Source organism: Dendrobates tinctorius, unplaced genomic scaffold (assembly GCF_039654945.1).
Source record: "Dendrobates tinctorius isolate UK_male_01 unplaced genomic scaffold, ASM3965494v1 ptg000174l, whole genome shotgun sequence".
NCBI classification, from domain to species: Eukaryota; Metazoa; Chordata; class Amphibia; order Anura; family Dendrobatidae; genus Dendrobates; species Dendrobates tinctorius.
In genome coordinates, this window is record NW_027361841.1 from 863453 (window position 1) to 884066 (window position 20614).

Genomic DNA, 20614 nt, shown 5'->3' on the forward strand with positions numbered 1-20614 from the left:
TACTGCAGCATGGGTCTCAGTATAGATGGGCTGAGAGGATAAACTGCAGGATGAGGCACTGTATAGGATTGTGATTCAATGAGTTGCATTTTCTGCTTGTTGCTGAGAGACCAGTGATGTGAAACTCCAAATGCCGCTCTATTGATGCATATAGAAAAGGATTATCTTATGCCATATGCATCAATAGAGCATTTGCAGTATCACAGCACTGATAAGTCAGCAATCGGCAACAAATACAGCTTTGCACTACTGATGAAGAGGACGGTAGGGGAGTTGACCTCTGCTAGAACCAAACATTGGATGTAAAATCACACAGGTATCTATACTGATGTAGATGGCAGAAGATAAAGTCGACCAGGAAGGGTACTGCACAGTAGCAGAGGGTGTACAGAGGCATGAAGTGAATTCTACACTTAGATTAGAAAGATGATCTCTCAGAGAGAGGCTAGCCAGGTGAACGCATGAGAGGGGTCTGCAACACTGTGGGGAAGCAAGTGCTGCTAAGAAATGTCGTTTTAGCAGGTGAGAATAGGACCTCCCAATCTGATATGTGCACAGGCAGATAGAAATGGAAAAATAAGTAAAGTTACGAGAAAGAATCAATGTCTTGGACTTAGTCTGAATATTAACAATAAGTTTGCGTTTACTGTGCGTTTTAAAAAAATAATGTGATTCTGGGAATAACCCTTTTACAAAAATAAGATACTGTAATCTATTATTTCCCATCTAAGTATAATTCCAGCTGTTGCAAATGTCACTGAAATAATAAAGCTTTTTGATAGGTGCAAGGCAGTAACTGTACTTTTGAAATGAAATTTAGTGGGTAATATATTTTCTACAATATCATAAAATATGTTTATTGGTACACAATACACAAATGACCATTTTTTCTAACATGTAATGACTTTAAATGACTGTGAAGCACTAGAAACATGTTCTGCAGGTTAACAATATACAAAAGTAACTGTTTAAGCATGATAGACTGGAGCTGCCCAGCAACTCTCACAAAGGCTGATGTTTATTATAAAATCAGGGCATTCTTTACAATCTAGAAGCTACATTATATTAATGTACTTTACATAAAAATGGCAGGGGGCATAGGAGGGGTGATCAATGTTCACATTCAAGCAGATCTGTGTACTACTTGTCACTCAGTACAACTCAACTGAAAATATGGACACATGTTTCTATATCTCCATATATTGAACAAAACACTCAGAGACGCCATAGCAGTGATTGGTGGGAGTCCAAACAATGTGGTCCACAACGAGCTAATACATAACATTCTATCATGCGGACAGTTAAAAAAGGTTTTCAGCTAGAAAGCCCATTCAAGTGCTGACATCACTGATCAATTACTGACATCAGGTATCCGTATTCTGCCTTATTCTTCATGAGGCATATCAGGAGCTTGTACTGTTGTTGCTCTCTAATCCATCAGAGCACTATTCATACATAATCCCCTAGGTGTCCAGTAATCAGGAATATGGGAATGCAGCCAAATGCCTGGAAATAATCTAATGTAAATTATGCCCAAAAAGGTTACAGAATGTTCCAGGCACAAATTCTATTTACAAGATAAATCTGGCCTAAGGTTCAAGTCCTAAAAATATTTTGTAGCCTCCATAATGGGGTTCATACTTTCAGATACATTGAGTGGGAATTCTTTTGCTTCAACGAATTTACATGCGTATTTTGTCCTGTAATTGTTGATAGTTGTGCGTTCAGTTTTCGATTCATCATTTCCATATTCTTGCTATTCTTTTTTGCCTGCCGTAAAGACTTCTTGACTTTTTTCACGCGATCTTTTAACTGTTTGTTGCGAGCCTCAAGTGATGCTACTTTCTGCTGAAGTTTCTTCACCCTGTCCTCTTCTTCAAACAATGCACTCTGAATAGATGAGCACATAAGCTATGGACAAAAAAAAAAAAGATGGACAATTATTATATAACTGGTCAATGCGTTGAAGGCATTATGCCCATTAGGACACATTCAGTATTTGATCAGTATTTTACCTCAGTATTTGTAAGCCAAAACCAGGAGTGGGTGATAAATGCAGAAGTGGTGACATGTTTCTATTATACTTTTCCTCTGATTGTCCCACTCCTGGTTTTGGCTTACTGTACATATATAGATATAAAATACTGACCAAATTCTGAACGTGTGACCATGGCCTTATGGAAACACTCAGAGTGTCGCTATACGGCTCTACAATACGAGAGTGTATCAACAACATATATCCACTTCTATAACAAATTTTTCAATGGGAAACATTTGTATGAATTTATAAAGACAGAAAATATCACAACAATCTCTGTACGAATTACAAAAACATGAAAGTCCAGTAGGCCCCATATATTCCCATTAATCCCATATGACTCAATGGGAGTAGAGAGTAGTAATACGTTCATGAGCTCTACGCATCAAAACAAAATGATCAAAAGATCTACAAGTCAAGAGAAAAAAGTAAAATGTTAATTTGTGCTTGTGCAACAGAAGCTAAATATTCCACAGTCGCACTAAATACCTGAGCAATAATCGAAAGTTATGTTTGCTATTTCAGGAAGAATTCCCTGTCTGCCATTTATGGTGGCTTTTTCTAGCAGCAGCACGCAACAATGTAAACTTAATGGTTACCCAGGAGGGGGTATAATGACTTAAAGATTTAAAGACCAAGATATTTTTAAATTACGGTAAGCACAAATTTCTTACGGAAGACTAAATTAAGCCTCTTTATTAAGGGTTCAATGAACTCCCCATCTAAGGAATGACCGTAAAATGTATGTCTCTTCCACTGATTTTTGACCAAATATGGGTCTCAGTTCATCCTGTTGGCAGAGAATAGCAGCCACAAAAATTAGAAGGCAAAAATGTAAAAAAAAAAAAAAGCTAACAGTATTAAATGTTAGCAATAAACATGTTCTGCAATGAGAAAAATAATTATACCCTTTGAACAGATTCTTTTTATTCTTTTGGATATTAGCATATCTGTGCTGTTATTGTTATAGTGATGGAATCCAGTAGGATTACCCAGATCTTTCTAAGAATCTCAAGAGCAGCTTTAGTATGGTTCTGTAAAAATCATTTCACAGGGTTATAAGACAACTATTTTAAGATATTTGAAGGGTATTTTAAACAATGTACTAAATTAAAATAAGATTTTACTGAAAAGTATCTGTTTCATCGCCAAAATGGCTTCTGAATATTCATAAGGGTGTTCTTCCTCTTTTAGGATAAATGCATGATGACTTTACCCTTTACCCTTCCATGAAACTGTATAAAGCATGCAAACTTTTTTGTACATTTTAAAAGGGGGAAACCTTGTAGACTCATTTCCACCTATTTAAAATGTTTAGAAATATCATTTTAATGAGAACACCATACCATGTAATAAGTGAATGTGGACCAACAACGTGGGCCTCAGTAATTACTCTTTTGAATTACAGCACTGGCATTCTGAGATTGAAATCAAGGGGAATATCTGCATGGAGTTTGTATGTTCTTAACACATTTGCATGTATTTCCCCTGCTGAAAGTCCTGTAAGACCTTTTTAAGACTATAAGACCTTTTCCAAAATTGCAAAAGCAAAGAAATGATCCGAAGCATAAGTTGGTATTCGCCTAACATGTAAGAGCATATTCAACCATGGACATTTCACACACAAAACCCAAGGAAAAAAACTAAATGAGCACATAAACCTTACCTTGGGTCAGCTAGCCTCAATATTAATAGGGGCAGAGCATGACAGGGTCTGACTGTTCAACCACCTGTCCATGTCGTGGTGGAATGACTTTTAAACTTTTTTATCTACAGTATATAGCTTCCCATGCACAGGTGGCAGAACAGTCGGGACCTCTGTCCTGCTCTACCCTTATTCACATTGAGGTCAGCTGACACAAGGTAAGGATTTAATACTACAGACAGGACCATCCCAACTGGATAAACCTTGTCATGGGGGGATGAATTTTATGCGTGATCAAAATAGTGTTCACCAAGTACCCTATGTTATTTACATGTGCTATTACTATTTAGATATTTACTTACTATAGGACATGAATCCCCAACCTGGGACTTGGGAACCACATGTGGCTCGTTGATCGATGATGTGAGACTTTGTGGCTGGCTGCCAGCTTGGTGCATTAGCATCAGGTGACTTTTATGAGTGGCCCCACACAGAAGAGCAGATCTGGATGTGCATACACTGGCAGGGGTGATAGCGTGAGAGAAATAAATATTGTAAGCTGGAGAAAGGATAATATTGATAGTCAAACTAGGTACTTGAAGCTGGGAACAATAGTAAGGTTAGTTTGTGTCTGATACGGTAATATCAAATGGGCTTAAATTGGGAAACCTTGGATGAAACTATATTGTCTATAGGCTAGGGGGCACAAGATCTCAGTTTGCTTTCTGTGGGGGAACTTTGGCTATCATTAGTGTTGAGCATTCCGATACCGCAAGTATCGGGTATCGGCCGATACTTGCTGTATCGGAATTCCGATACCGACTTCCGATATTTTTTCAATATCGGAAGTCGGCATCGGAATCGGAAGTTCAAAGTTGATTGACAGCCGAAATGACGTCATCATGATGCGCGGTGTGTGCGCATCATGATGCGCCGTCATTTCGGGCCTTCCGGGGGTCTCTGCCGGCCTGCCGGGGGGCTGTGTGGACTGCCCGGGGTCTGTACCGGCCTGCCGGGGGGCTGTGCCGGCCTGCCGGTGGTCTGTGCACCCTGTGGGGGTCTGTATGTGTTAAATGTTAAAAAAAAAAAAAATACTACATACATACTACATACATACTACATGCATGCTACATACATACTACATGCTACATACATACTACATATATACTACATGCATGCTACATACATACTACATGCTACATACATACTACATATATACTACATGCATGCTACATACATACTGCATGCTACATACATACTACATACATACCACATATATACTACATACATACTACATGCATGTTACATACATACTACATACATACTACATACATAATACATGCATGCTACATACATAACACATATATACTACATGCATGCTACATACATACTACATGCTACATACATACCACATACATACTACATACATACTACATACATACTACATGCATGCTACATTCCCACACAGCAATGGCATAAAGTGAGACTAGGGACTTTTTTTTTTTTTAAGTGGCGGAGGAATACAGTGCGGAAGGATACCTACCTTCCGTCATTGGATTCCTGCAGCCCGTAGAGAACGGCAGCATCAGCTGATGCTGCAGTTCTCTACCCAAGATCGTCGTGGGACACACTCGTGGACTGCTTCGGATCGTGGGTGAGTATTTTTGTGGTTTGTTATGTTAATATTTATTCCGTAGACGACAATGGCTTCGGGGAACAATGTGACAAGTATTGGTAAGTATGTTACTCTATGTTATATGTACTGTATGTCTATGTATGTATTGTATGAATGTATTGTATGTAGTATGTATGTAGTATATATGTGGTATGTATGTAGCATGTAGTATGTATGTAGTATGTATGTAGCATGCATGTAGCATGCAGTATGTATGTAGCATGCATGTAGTATATATGTAGTATGTATGTGGTATGTATGTAGCATGTAGTATGTATGTAGCATGCATGTAGTATATATGTAGTATGTATGTAGCATGTAGTATGTATGTAGCATGCATGTAGTATATATGTAGTATGTATGTGGTATGTATGTAGCATGTAGTATGTATGCAGCATGCATGTAGTATGTATGTAGTATGTATGTAGCATGCATGTAGTATATATGTAGTATGTATGTAGCATGTAGTATGTATGTAGCATGCATGTAGTATATATGTAGTATGTATGTAGCATGTAGTATGTATGTAGCATGCATGTAGTATGTATGTAGTATGTATGTAGTATGTATGTGGTATGTATGTAGCATGTAGCATGCATGTAGTATGTATGTAGTATATATGTGGTATGTATGTAGCATGTAGTATGTATGTAGCATGCAGTATGTATGTAGCATGCATGTAGTATATATATAGTATGTATGTAGCATATATGTAGTATGTATGTAGCATGTAGTATGTATGTAGCATGCAGTATGTATGTAGCATGCATGTAGTATATATGTAGCATATATGTAGTATGTATGTAGCATGTAGTATATATGTAGTATGCATATTGCATGCATGTAGTATATATGTAGTATGTATGTTGCATGTAGTATATATGTAGTATGCATGTTGCATGCATGTAGTATATATGTAGTATGTATGTTGCATGTAGTATATATGTAGTATGAATGTAGCATGTATGTAGTATGTAGTATGAATGTAGCATGTATGTAGCATGTAATTTTTTTTTTTTATTTTTTTTTTTACATTCAACACATTAGCCGGATGATGGGACTACTACTGTCCCATCATTGGCTAATGTGTCAATCACTGTCATGGTAGCAGGCATCGCCCGATGGGACTTGTAGTCCCATCGGACGATGCCTGCACAGACCCCCGAAGCCTGCACAGACCACCGGCAGGCCGGCACAGCCCCCCGGCAGGCCGGCACAGCCCACCGGAGCCTGCACAGACCACCGGCAGGCCGGCACAGCCCACCGGAGCCTGCAGAGACCACCGGCAGGCCGGCACAGCCCCCCGGCAGGCCGGCACAGCCCCCCGGAGCCTGCACAGCCCCCCCGGCAGGCCGGCACAGCCCCCCGGCAGGCCGGCACAGACCACCGGAGCCTGCACAGACCCCCTGGCAGGCCGGCACAGCCCCCCGAAAGGCCCGTACAGACCCCAGAGAGGCTGTACAAGGCAAAAACAGGGTTTTTCTTATTCCGATACCGGAAGTCCCATAGACTTGAATGGGACTTCCGGTATCGGAATCGGCGATACCGATACTTTTTTTTAAGATCGGCCGATCCATTCCGATCCGATACTTTGAAGTATCGGACGGTATCGCTCAACTCTAGCTATCATCCCTCTGGATATGATGGATTCTGCGTGTCACTACTCTGGTAGTGAGGAGGCATTGGATGTGGCTTGTGACCATCTCTCAGAGTTGAATGTGGTTCTCCAAGTAAAAAGGGTTAGGGACTGCTGCTATAGCGTCTTTGCTCATTTTGTTTTTTTCTTTTGCAAAATTGGTTCCAGTATATGTTTGAGAAGGGGACAATATCTGCTATGAGCAACGGCATTTTTTTTACAACATTGAATATTATGTGCTTGCTATATAAGCAACTGGAAGCAAATGTATTATAAAAAAAATGCTATCACTAAGGCCTGTTTCACACTTGCTTTTTTTTGCAGCGCGTTTTTCCCGCAAAAAAACGCATTGAAAAACGCATACAAAAGCATACAACTGCTGCGGTTTTTTCAAGCATTTTTATGAGCATGCATGAAAAAAACGCAGCGTTTTTAAGCGTTTGTATGCGTTTTTAGTGCGTTTTTACCGCGTTTGCGTTTTTTTCCAACATTAGGTGGCCACTCACACTAACCCAAACCATGACTTTACTAACCCTGACCCTAACCCTAACCCTGACCCTAACCCTAACCCTTAACCAAACCATACTTAACCCTAACCCTGACCCTAACCCTGACCCTAACCCTTAACCAAACCATACTTAACCCTAACCCTGACCCTAACCCTAACCCTAACCCTGACCCTAACCCTAACCCTAACCCTTAACCAAACCATACTTAACCCTAACCCTGACCCTAACCCTAACCCTAACCCTGACCCTAACCCTAACCCTGACCCTAACCCTAACCCTTAACCAAACCATACTTAACCCTAACCCTGACCCTAACCCTAACCCTGACCCTAACCCTAACCCTAACCCTTAACCAAACCATACTTAACCCTAACCCTGACCCTAACCCTAACCCTAACCCTGACCCTAACCCTAACCCTAACCCTTAACCAAACCATACTTAACCCTAACCCTGACCCTAACCCTGACCCTAACCCTAACCCTGACCCCAACCCTAACCCTAACCCTGACCCTAACCCTTAACCAAACCATACTTAACCCTAACCCTAACCCTGACCCTAACCCTAACCCTGACCCTTAACCAAACCATACTTAACCCTAACCCTGACCCTAACCCTGACCCTAACCCTAACCCTGACCCTAACCCTTAACCAAACCATACTTAACCCTAACCCTAACCCTAACCCTGACCCTAACCCTAACCCTGACCCTAACCCTTAACCAAACCATACTTAACCCTAACCCTGACCCTAACCCTGACCCTAACCCTAACCCTAACCCTGACCCTAACCCTTAACCAAACCATACTTAACCCTAACCCTGACCCTAACCCTAACCCTAACCCTGACCCTAACCCTAACCCTAAACCCCCTTAACTAACCCTAACTTTACCCAAACCCCTAAATTCCATTGTCTAAACTAATGGTAAAAAAAAAAACGCATGTGCAAAAAAACGCATACATAAGCATGCCAATGCGCACATATGCTCACCATAGACTTATAATGGGTGTCTTGCTGTAAAAAAACGCATTGCGCGCGCATGCGTTTTTTTGAGGCAAATCGGACGCACAAAAAATGCAACAAGTTGCATTTTGTGCGTCCGAGCGCATACCGCAAAAAAACGCATGCGCGGTAAAACGCGTACAAACGCATGTGTATGCGCACATAAGCGCATCCCATGCAAAGTATAGGGAAAAAAAACGCATGCGCTATTTAGCGCTAAATTACCGCGAAAAAAAACGCAAATGTGAAACCAGCCTTACAAACATTCCCAGACTATCCTTAGTTTAAATGAAAAAAATGATTGGTCTCGGTAGATAGGAAGTGTGATGAACCCACACCTTGCCACCCCGCACGACGTCACTATTATGTCAGCCGTATCACGTAATGCGGTCTCCCCATTTTTACCAACGCGACATTTTGCACCACCTGGGGCCACGAGAGGTCAGCTTGGTGCAATTTTACACAGAAACCCCCTGTCCACACAGGCCCAGGGAGGTATGGGGAGTGAGAATGTGGCCCACGGAGTCACTGACGTGGCACCACATTCGCTCACAACCCTGACAGGCTGAGAGGCCCCTTTCTCTAGCACCAGTAAAACAGAGAGCTGCCAGCCCAGCAGGGCTGCCACCAGTTCCTTATCAGACTTGTTCACTGTGTGCACGGCCCATGTGTTTGTACCTTATTAGATATAAGCCCGGTCCTTTAACAAGATTATTTTGGGCCAGAAATCAGCCCAGGTAGCATGGAAAGTTAAACTGAGAAACGGACATGTTGATTTGTGGATCAAGATAAAGAGCAGCCCAATGTTAACTTATATATTTAATTGCCTTACAATAGACAATACACTAAATACATAATGGTTGTACATATACAATGGCCAGATATACAAATTCAACAGTGGTAGGACAAAAGATATAAGCAGATTGATCATGTTCAACCATGTGGGCGCTGGGCCACAGTGGGCATGGGCTACTAGCTGGCTTCTAGGTTCTTCAAAGCACGCTACTCAATGTGACCCCCTTTCGAAATGGACGGCATGTATAACAGAGTGAGAGACCACATGGCCTTACACTAGCCTTTATCCCCTTTGTATCATTCCCCTCCTACCCTCTGGGCTGAACCCAAATTCCCTCCCCTTGACTCTAGCAGCTAATAACTCCAACACCTAAGATGAGTCATAACTCTTTAAGGAACAGTCCTAGGGAGTTGGTTTTGGCGCCGGGCCCCTGCTACACACGAGACCAAACACATCTTTGCTATCTAGTTCCTACTGGCCATTCTATGTACCTCCCCTACCTGGGATGTTAGAATGGATAGAAACCTTGGGAGGCCTTCAGTCTGTTCCAGAGATCTTGAAAATGTACACAATGTACGACTAGGAAGTACAGCATCTCCATAATGTTTCAGCATGACTCTATATTGCAAGCAAGCTTTTGTCCTGCTCTGAGCTGGCTGGTATAAGGGCTGAGATCTGTCACTCACTGCCTTTGGAGGCTTGACATCCCCCCTGCTGAGCTAGGTGCCAGCTTTCTCCTTGAGGCTTTAAGAATTTTGGACTTCCTGCTGAGTCCCTGCTACACAAAGAAAAGAGGATTTTATTATCCCAGGCCAAATATGATACAAATGATGGACATGAAATTGCATCTCCAATATTCTTCACAGGAAGTAATAGAGAACCTGTCATCTGATGCTGCTCAGACTATGAGTAGCATGAATCAGAGTCTGGACTGCATTAATGAAGTCATAATTGTATTACTCTAAAAATGGGTAGGAAGTATTAAAAGGGAACGTGTCATGTGATTCATTTTGCTCGAACAGTGGTGTTACGGTACGGATGTAGCACTGCTGGAATCCAGTGTCCCGAGCTGCATGAGCAAGGAACAGCAAGCAATAATAGAAGTCCTTGGAGATAGCAAAGGAGTTGTAGGAAACGATACGGAGATAAGTGAGAACAGTCTGGGTAAGACAGTTCAGGAGCTGGAGACTGGTTCTAGACGAACAGCTAGTCACAATACTCAAGCAATGAGTGACAGATCCAATAAGAAGGCCCAAACAGGAAACAAGATGGATTCCAAAGGTTCAGCAACTGTCATCTTAGTAAAGGGCAATTGCAGAACACAACAGCAGCCTCCAGTGGTAAGGATGGGAATTGCAGCACAGTTATCAAGGTGAAAAATAGCAGACACTAATAATAATAATAATAATAATAATAATAAATTTTATTTTTATAGCGCCAACATATTCCGCAGCACTTTACATTTCAGAGGGGATTTGTACAGACAATAGACATTACAGCATAACAATAATCACATACAGTAGATTATAACACTATATTATAACACTAATGGTTCAAACAGCAGGACAACAGGAATCTGTACACATTGGTAGCATGAATTAGAGTTTGGCTTTGTTATTGCAGCCATGTATGCATTACTGTAAAATGCTGTGGCGTTTTAAAGAAAATATATTTTTATATCAGCCAGGGATTATGCATCTAGGATTACTAGTTTGAGGCAAATTACATCACCTTTGGGTCGTGATAATCCAGACTGGGGTCTCAAAGTTCTGGGTGTCAATAACAGGGGGGAATTTACCAATCTGGCATTTTATTCGCCATTTTATTTGAATCAAAACACCAAATTTATTAGGAGGTAAACACTGCTTAAAGAGGTTGTCCGGCCTTAGAGCACACGTCTGCAGACACTCCAGTTCCTATACTGTGAGGATTCTTTGGTGACGGGAGCAGTTGGTCATGCTATATGCATAATTCTGGCCATATATCGACTAGATGTAACTGGCCTCGCTCAGTACACTTGCATTGATTAAAGCCATGCACATGTAATCAGACTGTAAGGATTCACAAAACTGCAATTACATAGTGACTGCAGATCTGTACCCTAAGGCCAGACAACTCATTTAATAAATTTGGCTCATCATATAAACGAACACACACAGTAATATAAAAATAACGCCACGAGCTATGACAAAATTACAATAAAGTCACATAGTTGTGTTTTGCAATACACCTATCAACTATTTCACATATTAAAGGTAATACTTAAAGTGACTGTCAGCACAGAATGACTGTTCAACCAGGTTGGATTTTTAAAGGTATGGTTTACTTCTTGTTGCCTAGTTACCGACCACTGCTGCAGTCTATCAGAGATGGCCGGTTTCCTGGGCAAGGAGCTTATGCTTGCAAATGCTTTGCTTTAGAATTTGCAAAACCTGCTCCAGCTTTACTGCTTGCATCACAAGAAAGCATACAGTTTGGCCAGCAGTACAACCATGCTGTTAGTCTTAACTGTCAATCTTTGTGCACTGACCCATGACAAGGCAGGGGAGTGATGTGCTCCTGAATTAATCATTTCAGTTCAGTAAGATGCTGCCGCTGACTTCAGTTACAGTCCAATGTAAAATCTAATAAATAAACAGATCAGAATATGAAAATATATTATAGTCTATATACAATATGAAAAGACCAAAACTATACTGTGAAAAACTGTTCAATTGAAAAAAAAATGAATATTCACAATTAAATTACAACTTTTAAAATCATGAATGAGCACACATTCCACTTCCACTCAACTTTCTAAGAGATTAACTAGAATCATATTTTTTTTTGTTAATAAATCAAAAGTACATATGCACACATGGGCGTCAAATTCTTCACAATGGAGCACAGGGTTCATGAATTTTGCGCAAAATCAGTGGTCTTTATATTTGTCTTAAACTGGGTTTTTGTAACTTTTTGTAAAGTATAAATCTTTTAAAATGTTGCATGTTAGTCTCCTACTGTGATAAAATAAAGAACCTCAATTCAGGCAGGGACTGTAGTAAGACGCTCCCCTCCACCTCCCCCAAAAAATAGGCGACATTAGGAAAAAGTCACATTTAATGTGTCAAAAACATCTGGATATGCAAAGTTGTCAAGGAAAAATAAATAGAGTTTAAAAAGAAAGGCAACTTAAAAACGCTAAAGCCAACAATAAAGAGCAAATTACAGAAAACTGGAGAAATGGCAATGATGAGTCAGTGCCATGACGTTATGCAATATACTGTATTTTATTAGTCAGACTCCCACAATCAACGATATTATCCTTTTTGAAGTCATCAGCAAGTTACTTTTGAATTACTTTGTGTAAGGAGGTGAAGGACATATAGCTAAATGTACAGTGCAGCTTAAATAAACGATCACTGCTATATAGTGACCAGAGAGTATAAAAACGGGGACAAGCAGGAACTAGAAAATGTGTGTGTGTGTGTTGCAGGTAGGAAACAGAAGCAAGAGGCACAAGGTCATGTGACAAGCTGGGTCGCAGTTAGAACATCTAAAATGCCCTGAGGCCAGGACAGATGATGTGATATCGCCTAGATCTGTGCCAGGTCAGACGTGCATTCATAGCTGTACTGGCTTACAGCCACATTCAAGTGTTATAGCAGAGTAGCAACTCACTCGGGATAATAGGTAAAGCTAAAAAAACTGCAACTGTCCATTCCAGTTACTGTGCAGACTAGAGATCTTGACCTCACAGTCCCTAGTGGTTCCTGCGTGAGCTGAGATAGCCCTAACCACATACTAGAAGAAGGCAGCTCAGACCTATACTGCCCGAATGGCTGACAAGCACTACACGTTCCTCCTAAAGAACCAGAGGGCTGAGCAAAGTGTGAAGTACCTACAAAAGGGAAAGTGTGCTGAAAAAGGAAAGAGATCACAGAGTTAGTAAAATAAGCAACGAAATACAAAATAAAGTATAAAGTATGTACTGTTAGATAATATTCAGCCTACTTCCTGATAAGAAACAGAAGATAGGTGCAGAGTACAGAACATAAATAGCAAAATAAATAAACCCTAGCCTGGAATTTCATTGACTGCCTTTAGGCCTCTTTTACACTTACCATGTATTTGCCGCCCGTTTTTTTTGTGTGGCCCCAATAGATTTCTATGGGGCCGCAAAAACAGGCTGCACTAATTCCACTTTTTTAATAGTATTGGAAATCTGAAAAACGTCGATCTGCAAGTTTTTTGCGGTCCGTTATTGTGGCAGACCATGAAAATTGCGGGGATACGGCCCACAAAAAAGGCCCCGCAATAACAGGACGCAAAAAACCCGGTAAGTGTAAAAGAAGCCTTAAACTACAGCAGAATGACTGAACTTCCAAAAGAGACTAATACCATCAGGAGAATGCCAGCAGGCGGAAAGATATAAATAAAAAGCTGCACTCAAAAGGTGATAGGGCAGACAAATGAAAACACTTGTGTAATGCTAAACAGACTGCTGCCAGAATAACAGAACCTAAAAACCTGGAAAGGACCCGGGTTGCACACTCTAGGAGATGGAGGCAGCCAGAGCGACACGTTGGTGAATTGACTCATCAGTGTACTACGCCAATAGACTTGCAACCTAATGGAGAAATAGAGCTGACTTTGGCTGAGGCCTGTTGCAGTAACTACCACAACAGACTTAGTGTTTAGGTAACGCAGGGAACAACTATCACACTGACTTTGACATACTGTGGACTAAGATACTAGTAAAAATATTGTTTGGCATATTAGTTAGTTAACTTTGTGAGTCAAAACTGTTGTGAAACAAAGATACTGTTTACATACCTAGAATAATTACTCCCAGTACTGTGAACTAGTTTAACACTTCTTGTAAAATCACTAAACCTTTAGTCATGTTATTAATGTTTACCTAAAGTTTTTGTAATAAATGAATAAATAATCCATTGGTTCACGTTACCACCAAGTCATCATCTTATGTTCCGTTGCATCCGCATACCTGTTTACAGCTGCTACATAAACTGAGAAAATTGTATTGGTGAACCTTCTCTTATTTTCCTAAAATTTTTATACTGCAAATAGATGGCTAATGCCTGGATACTAACATGTCTTTTCAATTATCTAGAAAGGCAGAATGACCTCCAGTCTGTTTTACTGCTGAAGTCTTCAAGTGGTTTAGTGGCTTCTGCCAGAAACTGCATGCAGAGGAAGGTCAAGAGGAAGCTTCTGGTGAGGTTTAGTTATTCTATCAAGGGGTAGCGAAGGCTCGCCTAAATGTCATACTGTTAAGAAACTCTCATGTGCACTGTTCCAAAAACAACAAAAGCGCAATGCAATACTTCAAATTGCATACAACACTAATCACATTAAAAATTCAATGGAAAAATAGCTATAAATACACGATTTATAAAATATTTATTTCTGCCATGTTAGGCTCCTTAAGCCAACACATAAACAATTTTATTAGTTCTTTGTGCAAGCTAAAAAACTAAAATATAATGGCTGTATGACTATATGCAGTTTATTGATGTTCAATTATACTATAGGCTGCATGTAAACTGTGGAAAGAGAAGTGAAATACTAAGCCAGTAGTTTAGTGGTCTGCAGGGTCGCCAACAGTCCATAAATTCCAAGACGGTCCGTAAAAAATAGGGCCTGATTTTGCCCTAACCATAAAAAAAGTTACAGAGCTGTCCACAAAAAAATAAAAAGTCAAGTTGGCAACCCTGGTGGTCTGGAAGGAAGTAAACCATGTGCAAATATTAGACGCAGAAGACGAGTATTTATTGCTACTAGTACCAAGGTAAGCTGGAGAGATTTATCAGGGAGCCAGATATACTGCAATATAGGAATGATCTAACTTCATGTGTTAATCAGAAAAGTGGACCGTTGGCACTAACATGGTATTTTCAGTCACACAGATAATCTTTTAATGTAACTTTACGTTTTGACATTGTGGGTTTTTTCCACTTTCCTGGGTGTGGTACGGTTCACTGTCTGGATAGGCAACCTACCGGCAAAACATTAAAAGTCTAAATATTTTAAAGAAACTAAAAAAAAAAAAAATCATAAAAGCACATGTTTTCTATGTCATACAGTTAAGTCTTATGCATGAAGAACCCACAATTGTTTCCCCCAGTGTAAAATGGTGGTTACAATCGTTATAACAAACTGCATAAATCAACAGAACAAGTGAATACACAAAATCAATAACATATCTGACAACCCAGAAGGAGGCAGCGCTTCCTGGGAACGTTTGGCTCAGCCTGATTTCCTGTAAGTCAGTGATAAAAGTAAGGGTTTGTGCATACCAAGTTTTATAGGCGCCGGTGTAGCTTTTGCTATAGGAAGACGCTTCAGATCTCACACTTTCTTTTAAAGCAATGTCAAGTGACTTTTTCTTTGCTAACTGTATATCAAGTAGTGAGCAGCTTCCAAACAGAAGCATCTAGAAAAAAACTGCACATATGCACAGCAAGTCATTCTTTTTAACGTTTATCGAGTGCTTTTTCAGGCGGGCTCCAGCTGGAAACCGCCTGAAAAAGATGTTGTTTGCACATACCCTAAACTGGTCATGTTTCTATATGTATGTATGAATGTTATATGCATCTGACACTGCGAAAAGGAAGGAGAAGCAATGGGGGAGGTATAAGATTGTCTCAAAGACGACAGAATAGCCTGGAGAGAAAACATGCCTTTAGATAAACTATTCGGGAGGAGGAAAATGTCAAAATATTTGCCGCACTTCATCGAATACACTAGAATATATAGACATCAAGGAGGGATTACAATTGTTTTTCACTTGTAACTGAATTCTGTCACCTAATTGTAAGCATGAACCTACTGCCATGTTGGACTTCAAAGCTTAATGAAATATTAAAATAGTATAGCCTACACGTGGTGAAACTAAAATCCAGATTCTAAACGCCATGCTTCTCTTATCTGCCTCCTGTTTGCAAGAATTCATCAGATGTTTGCAGCATCCAGTCACCTCCCCACAACTGAGGAATGAGAAGGGAGCATTTCTACAAGAAATCAGTGCAGAATTTCTGACACGTTGTACAAGCTGAAACACCAATAAGAATGTGCGCTCTACCAGTCCCCACATTCCTATCTGCCCACAAAATGCCACTGAATTGCACTTTAACCCTAAGATAAGCTGCATAAGACATCTATGGATTCAGGGTACTGTACTAGGAAAATAAAGCTATGTAGATATGTACAAAAAACTATATGGTGCATTACTTTCATTGAAACCTACTACATTGTGCCGGGACATTGCTCTGAAGACTATGATGGTGTTAGAAAAAAATATAGTATTAATGAATAAATCACATGTGCAAGTACATGAAATATTTGCCTCTAAATATTGGTATGTAAATGTACTTAAGTAACTATTGTGGGATAAAACCTAAAAAAACATGATGGCATTGTGACACCCACAACAATGAAATATGCAGACAGACAGCTGAGAGGAGTGTGCCTCATTGACAAGCAGGCATTTTTACAGGCCAGCTGCATGTCTCTTCTAGCCTGGCTGCTCCTTGCCGTCATGTATCCATCAATTTCACAGACATTGTTCAAACTGAAGAAGGAAGTGTTCCTCAAAGAAAGTAGTGTACTAACAACCTGGGATACACTTTATTACATTTAAAGGACCCTATCCTGGTTCCAAACTGAAACATGGGTAGGTTTAAATAGACTGCCAGCATATAAAAAAATGTCTGAACAGCAAGGACTGTCTTAAAATAAAAAATAACTTATACCCACTATCGAATTTCCCACCACTCGAGTACCACCATCACATGGGGTTCCATGGGCATTTCATTAATCCTGTATGATTATGTGGAGGCCAGAATTAGCATGTGTGTTTAGCAATCTATTCTATTATTTCTAAACACTTTGTATGGAGCTCCGTTCATACTCCACCCACACACACAAATGATACACCATTTAAAAGGTAAACTTGCCCCCTTCAACAAGAAAATCGCCAAAAAAACCACACATCCACGATTTGATCACAAAATACAGTTTACGCATTCATTTTCATAAACCAGCAGTAAGGAAAAATGACCTGCAGGTGGCACCACACTACCCCAAAGCACACTACCACAAAGCTGCTACAGACATCACAAACAAATCCAAACATTTGCCTTGGGGGCTTTCCAGCTTGCCCAGCCTTTTTCAGCCAAATTGAAGGATTGCACACTTCACTGTAGGTGAGGCACATATGCAAACACATTTGTAAACATACACTGCCTATTGAATTGCACACTTGCTCCATTCACACTCCACCCACACAAACAAATGATAAACCATTTGAAAGGTCAAATGACCTGCAGCATGCAATCCCAAAGCACATTACCAGAGAACTGCTTACAGACATATCAAACAAATCCAAACATTTGCCTTGGGGTCTCTCCAGCTTGCCCAAGTGCTTGCCCAGCCTATTTCAGGCACATTGGAGGATTGCACACTTCACTGCAGGTGAGTCACATATGCAAACACATTTGTAAACATGCACTGCTTTTTTGGTGATTACTTCACCCCACACACACGGTGAGTCACATATGCAAACACATTTGTAAACATGCACTGCTTTTACGCTGATTCCTTCGCCCCACACACAAATGATACACCATTTGAAAGGTAAACTTGCCCTCTTCAGCAAGAAAAGAGCCAAGCAAACCACATATTCACGATTTTATCACCAAAAGTTTAAACATTCATTTTCATAAACCTGCAGAAGGACACAATGACCTGCAGGTGGCACCTCAACCGGAAGACATTTTTTGGCATCTACTTACTGTATCAAACCAATTTATTGTATTACCAATCTACATATATAAATACCTGTCTGTGTTCATCATCTCATGAAATACATTTACATTTGACCAGCTTGCTCTTTCTGAAATTGCCTGTGCCCCCGACGACCAATGTGCGAAAATTTCGCACGGGACAACTACTTTTTTTAATTTTAGGATATTCTCAGCTTTTTGTATATTTTTGCTATATCCCAGACATGCCCAAGAGATTGGACTACATTAACAGGATTTCTCTAACTTTTCTCTCAGTGATAATGTATTTTACTTTTTTACCATTGTAAGTTTTATGCACATCTTCATAATAACTGAAAGTATTGATTTAGCTTTAGCAACCACTTATGATGGACTATTGTTAGTTTTACTAATAGACATAAAAGGAATCTGCCACCAGGTTTTTGCCACCTAATCTGTAAGGTTGGGGTCACACTGCGTTAAGGCAGTCCGTTTAACGGATTGCGTTACACCGCGGCATAACGCGGTGTAACGCAAGCTGTTAACACTGCCATTAACCTCCATTATCGGGCACATCGCCAACGCATGCCATAATCTTCATGCGCTAGCGATGTGCCATCATTCAGTGATGGACCATCGGACGCGGTCTGCAGCGTCCGAGGGGCCGTCACCGCTAGCGCAGATGAAGCATCTGCGCTAGCGGTATAGCATAACCCGATCGCGTTATGCTATAGCGTTAACACGGCCCGTCAACGCTATGCGTTGAACGGGCTGCTTTAACACAGTATGAACCTAGCCTTACTAAGTCATGGCCCACCTAGTTTTATTAACAGCTCTTCAGAGTGTCCATCCTGCTGCGGAGATCTCACACTGATCAGTAGAATCTGTAGCTGTCAGGCTGGGTGGACAGTGACTGAATACACTTGCCCAGTAAATGATACATCGCTCAAATCAGTGTCTCTTATCCTATATCATACTGCTCTAAGATGTTGTAGTAAAAACCTGGTAACAGACTCCCTTTAAACCAAATCTGTTATCAGATTTCAGAATACAAACTGCATACATAATTTTAGTGATCTCTTAGATTAAAGTAAATTTATCACATCTATGTTACAATGGCTGGATAATACTGACAATAAGATGATAATTTTCAAGCTTCAGAAGGAAATTGCTCACAAGTCCAAGTGTACTGAGTCTTTGCCCATCCTGCCTAAAGGCCCTGTCACACTAAGCGATATCGCTAGCAATATCGCTATAACGTCACTGGTTTTGTGACGGTATAGCGATAATGCTAGCGATATCACTATGTGTGATACTTACCTCCGACCGCTCCCACGCTGGCTATCGCTGATTGCGAGAGAACGGCCTGGGCCTTTTCTCGTCGGCCACTTCCTGCTGGGCTTCCTGTGGCGCCGACGAGCGACGCGTGGACGCGGGCGGGAGGACGTCAGGATCGCCTCGTCTGACAGGTAAGTAGCGACCCCCAACCCTTGCTATGTCGCTGGTGAGATCTGCCTGTGTGGCAGCTCACTAGCGACCACTTAGCGATGCACCAGCGATCCTGACCGCGTCATATCGCTGGTCGGGATCGTTGGTGCATTGCTAAGTGTGACAGTACCTTAACTGACAGCTGCAGCTTATTCTAAGCAGTGCAAGATCTCAGTAGCTGGAGGGAAACCGACGAGCAGTCAACAAAGCTAGGTGGGTAGAAACTGAGTTACTTTCATAAGAGATTACACAGTCCAATCATGTGGTATCAACACAATGTTTAAAATCATGCACAAATAGAGAGATGTTCTAGCAGGATTCAGAACAAAATCTAGAACGGAAGTGAATTGTGAGGCTAAGTGCACACGTAACGGAACTCTCGCGGAAATTACCGCGAGAATTCCGGAATTCCAGTCCGCGGGAAAATCGCATTTTAAATTCCCGCGATTTTCCCGCGGAAAAACTAGCATTTTGCAAGCGTAATTAGCTTGCAGAATGCTAGCGTTTTCCAAGCGATCTGGAGCATCGCTTGGAGAACTGATTGACAGGTTGGTCACACTTGTCAAACACAGTGTTTGACAGTGTGACCAACTTTTTACTACTGAGGCCGCCTATGCAGCATCAGTAGTAAAAGATAGGATGTAAAAAAAAAATAAAAAATGGTGTTATTCTTACCCTCCGACGTCCCGCGCATCCGTTCCCAGTAATCCTTTGCGAAAATGCTCGCGATGACGTCAGTTCTCGCGGGATCGCGACGTCTCGCGGTAATTCGCGATGACGTCGCGCGAATGACCGCGAGACTTCGCGATCCCGCGAGAACGGACGTCATCGCGAGCATTTTCGCAAAGGACTACTGGGAACGAGAGCATGAAGAGAAGCGGGAAGGCTGCGCGGGACGTCGGAGGGTGAGAATAACAATATTTTTTATTTTAAATTCTTTTTTTTTACAGGAATATGGTACCCAAAGCCCGGAGGACAGTCTCCTCTCCTCCGGACCGTGGGTACCATCCGCAAATGTTCTGCTTACTTTCCGCATGGTGTGCACAGCCACATGCGGGAA

General features: G+C 41.0%; 1 protein-coding gene across 1 annotated transcript in view; it reads right to left on the bottom strand.

Annotated features, from left to right (window-relative positions):
- Window positions 1-827: 827 nt before the first annotated feature.
- Window positions 828-20614, bottom strand: part of CCDC3 (coiled-coil domain containing 3) — a 113727-nt gene continuing 93940 nt past the window's right edge. The window contains exon 3 of the mRNA XM_073551256.1: window positions 828-1911. Within this exon, the coding sequence (XP_073407357.1) occupies window positions 1636-1911 (276 nt within the window). The 3' untranslated portion in view covers window positions 828-1635. The remainder of the gene's footprint in view (window positions 1912-20614) is intronic.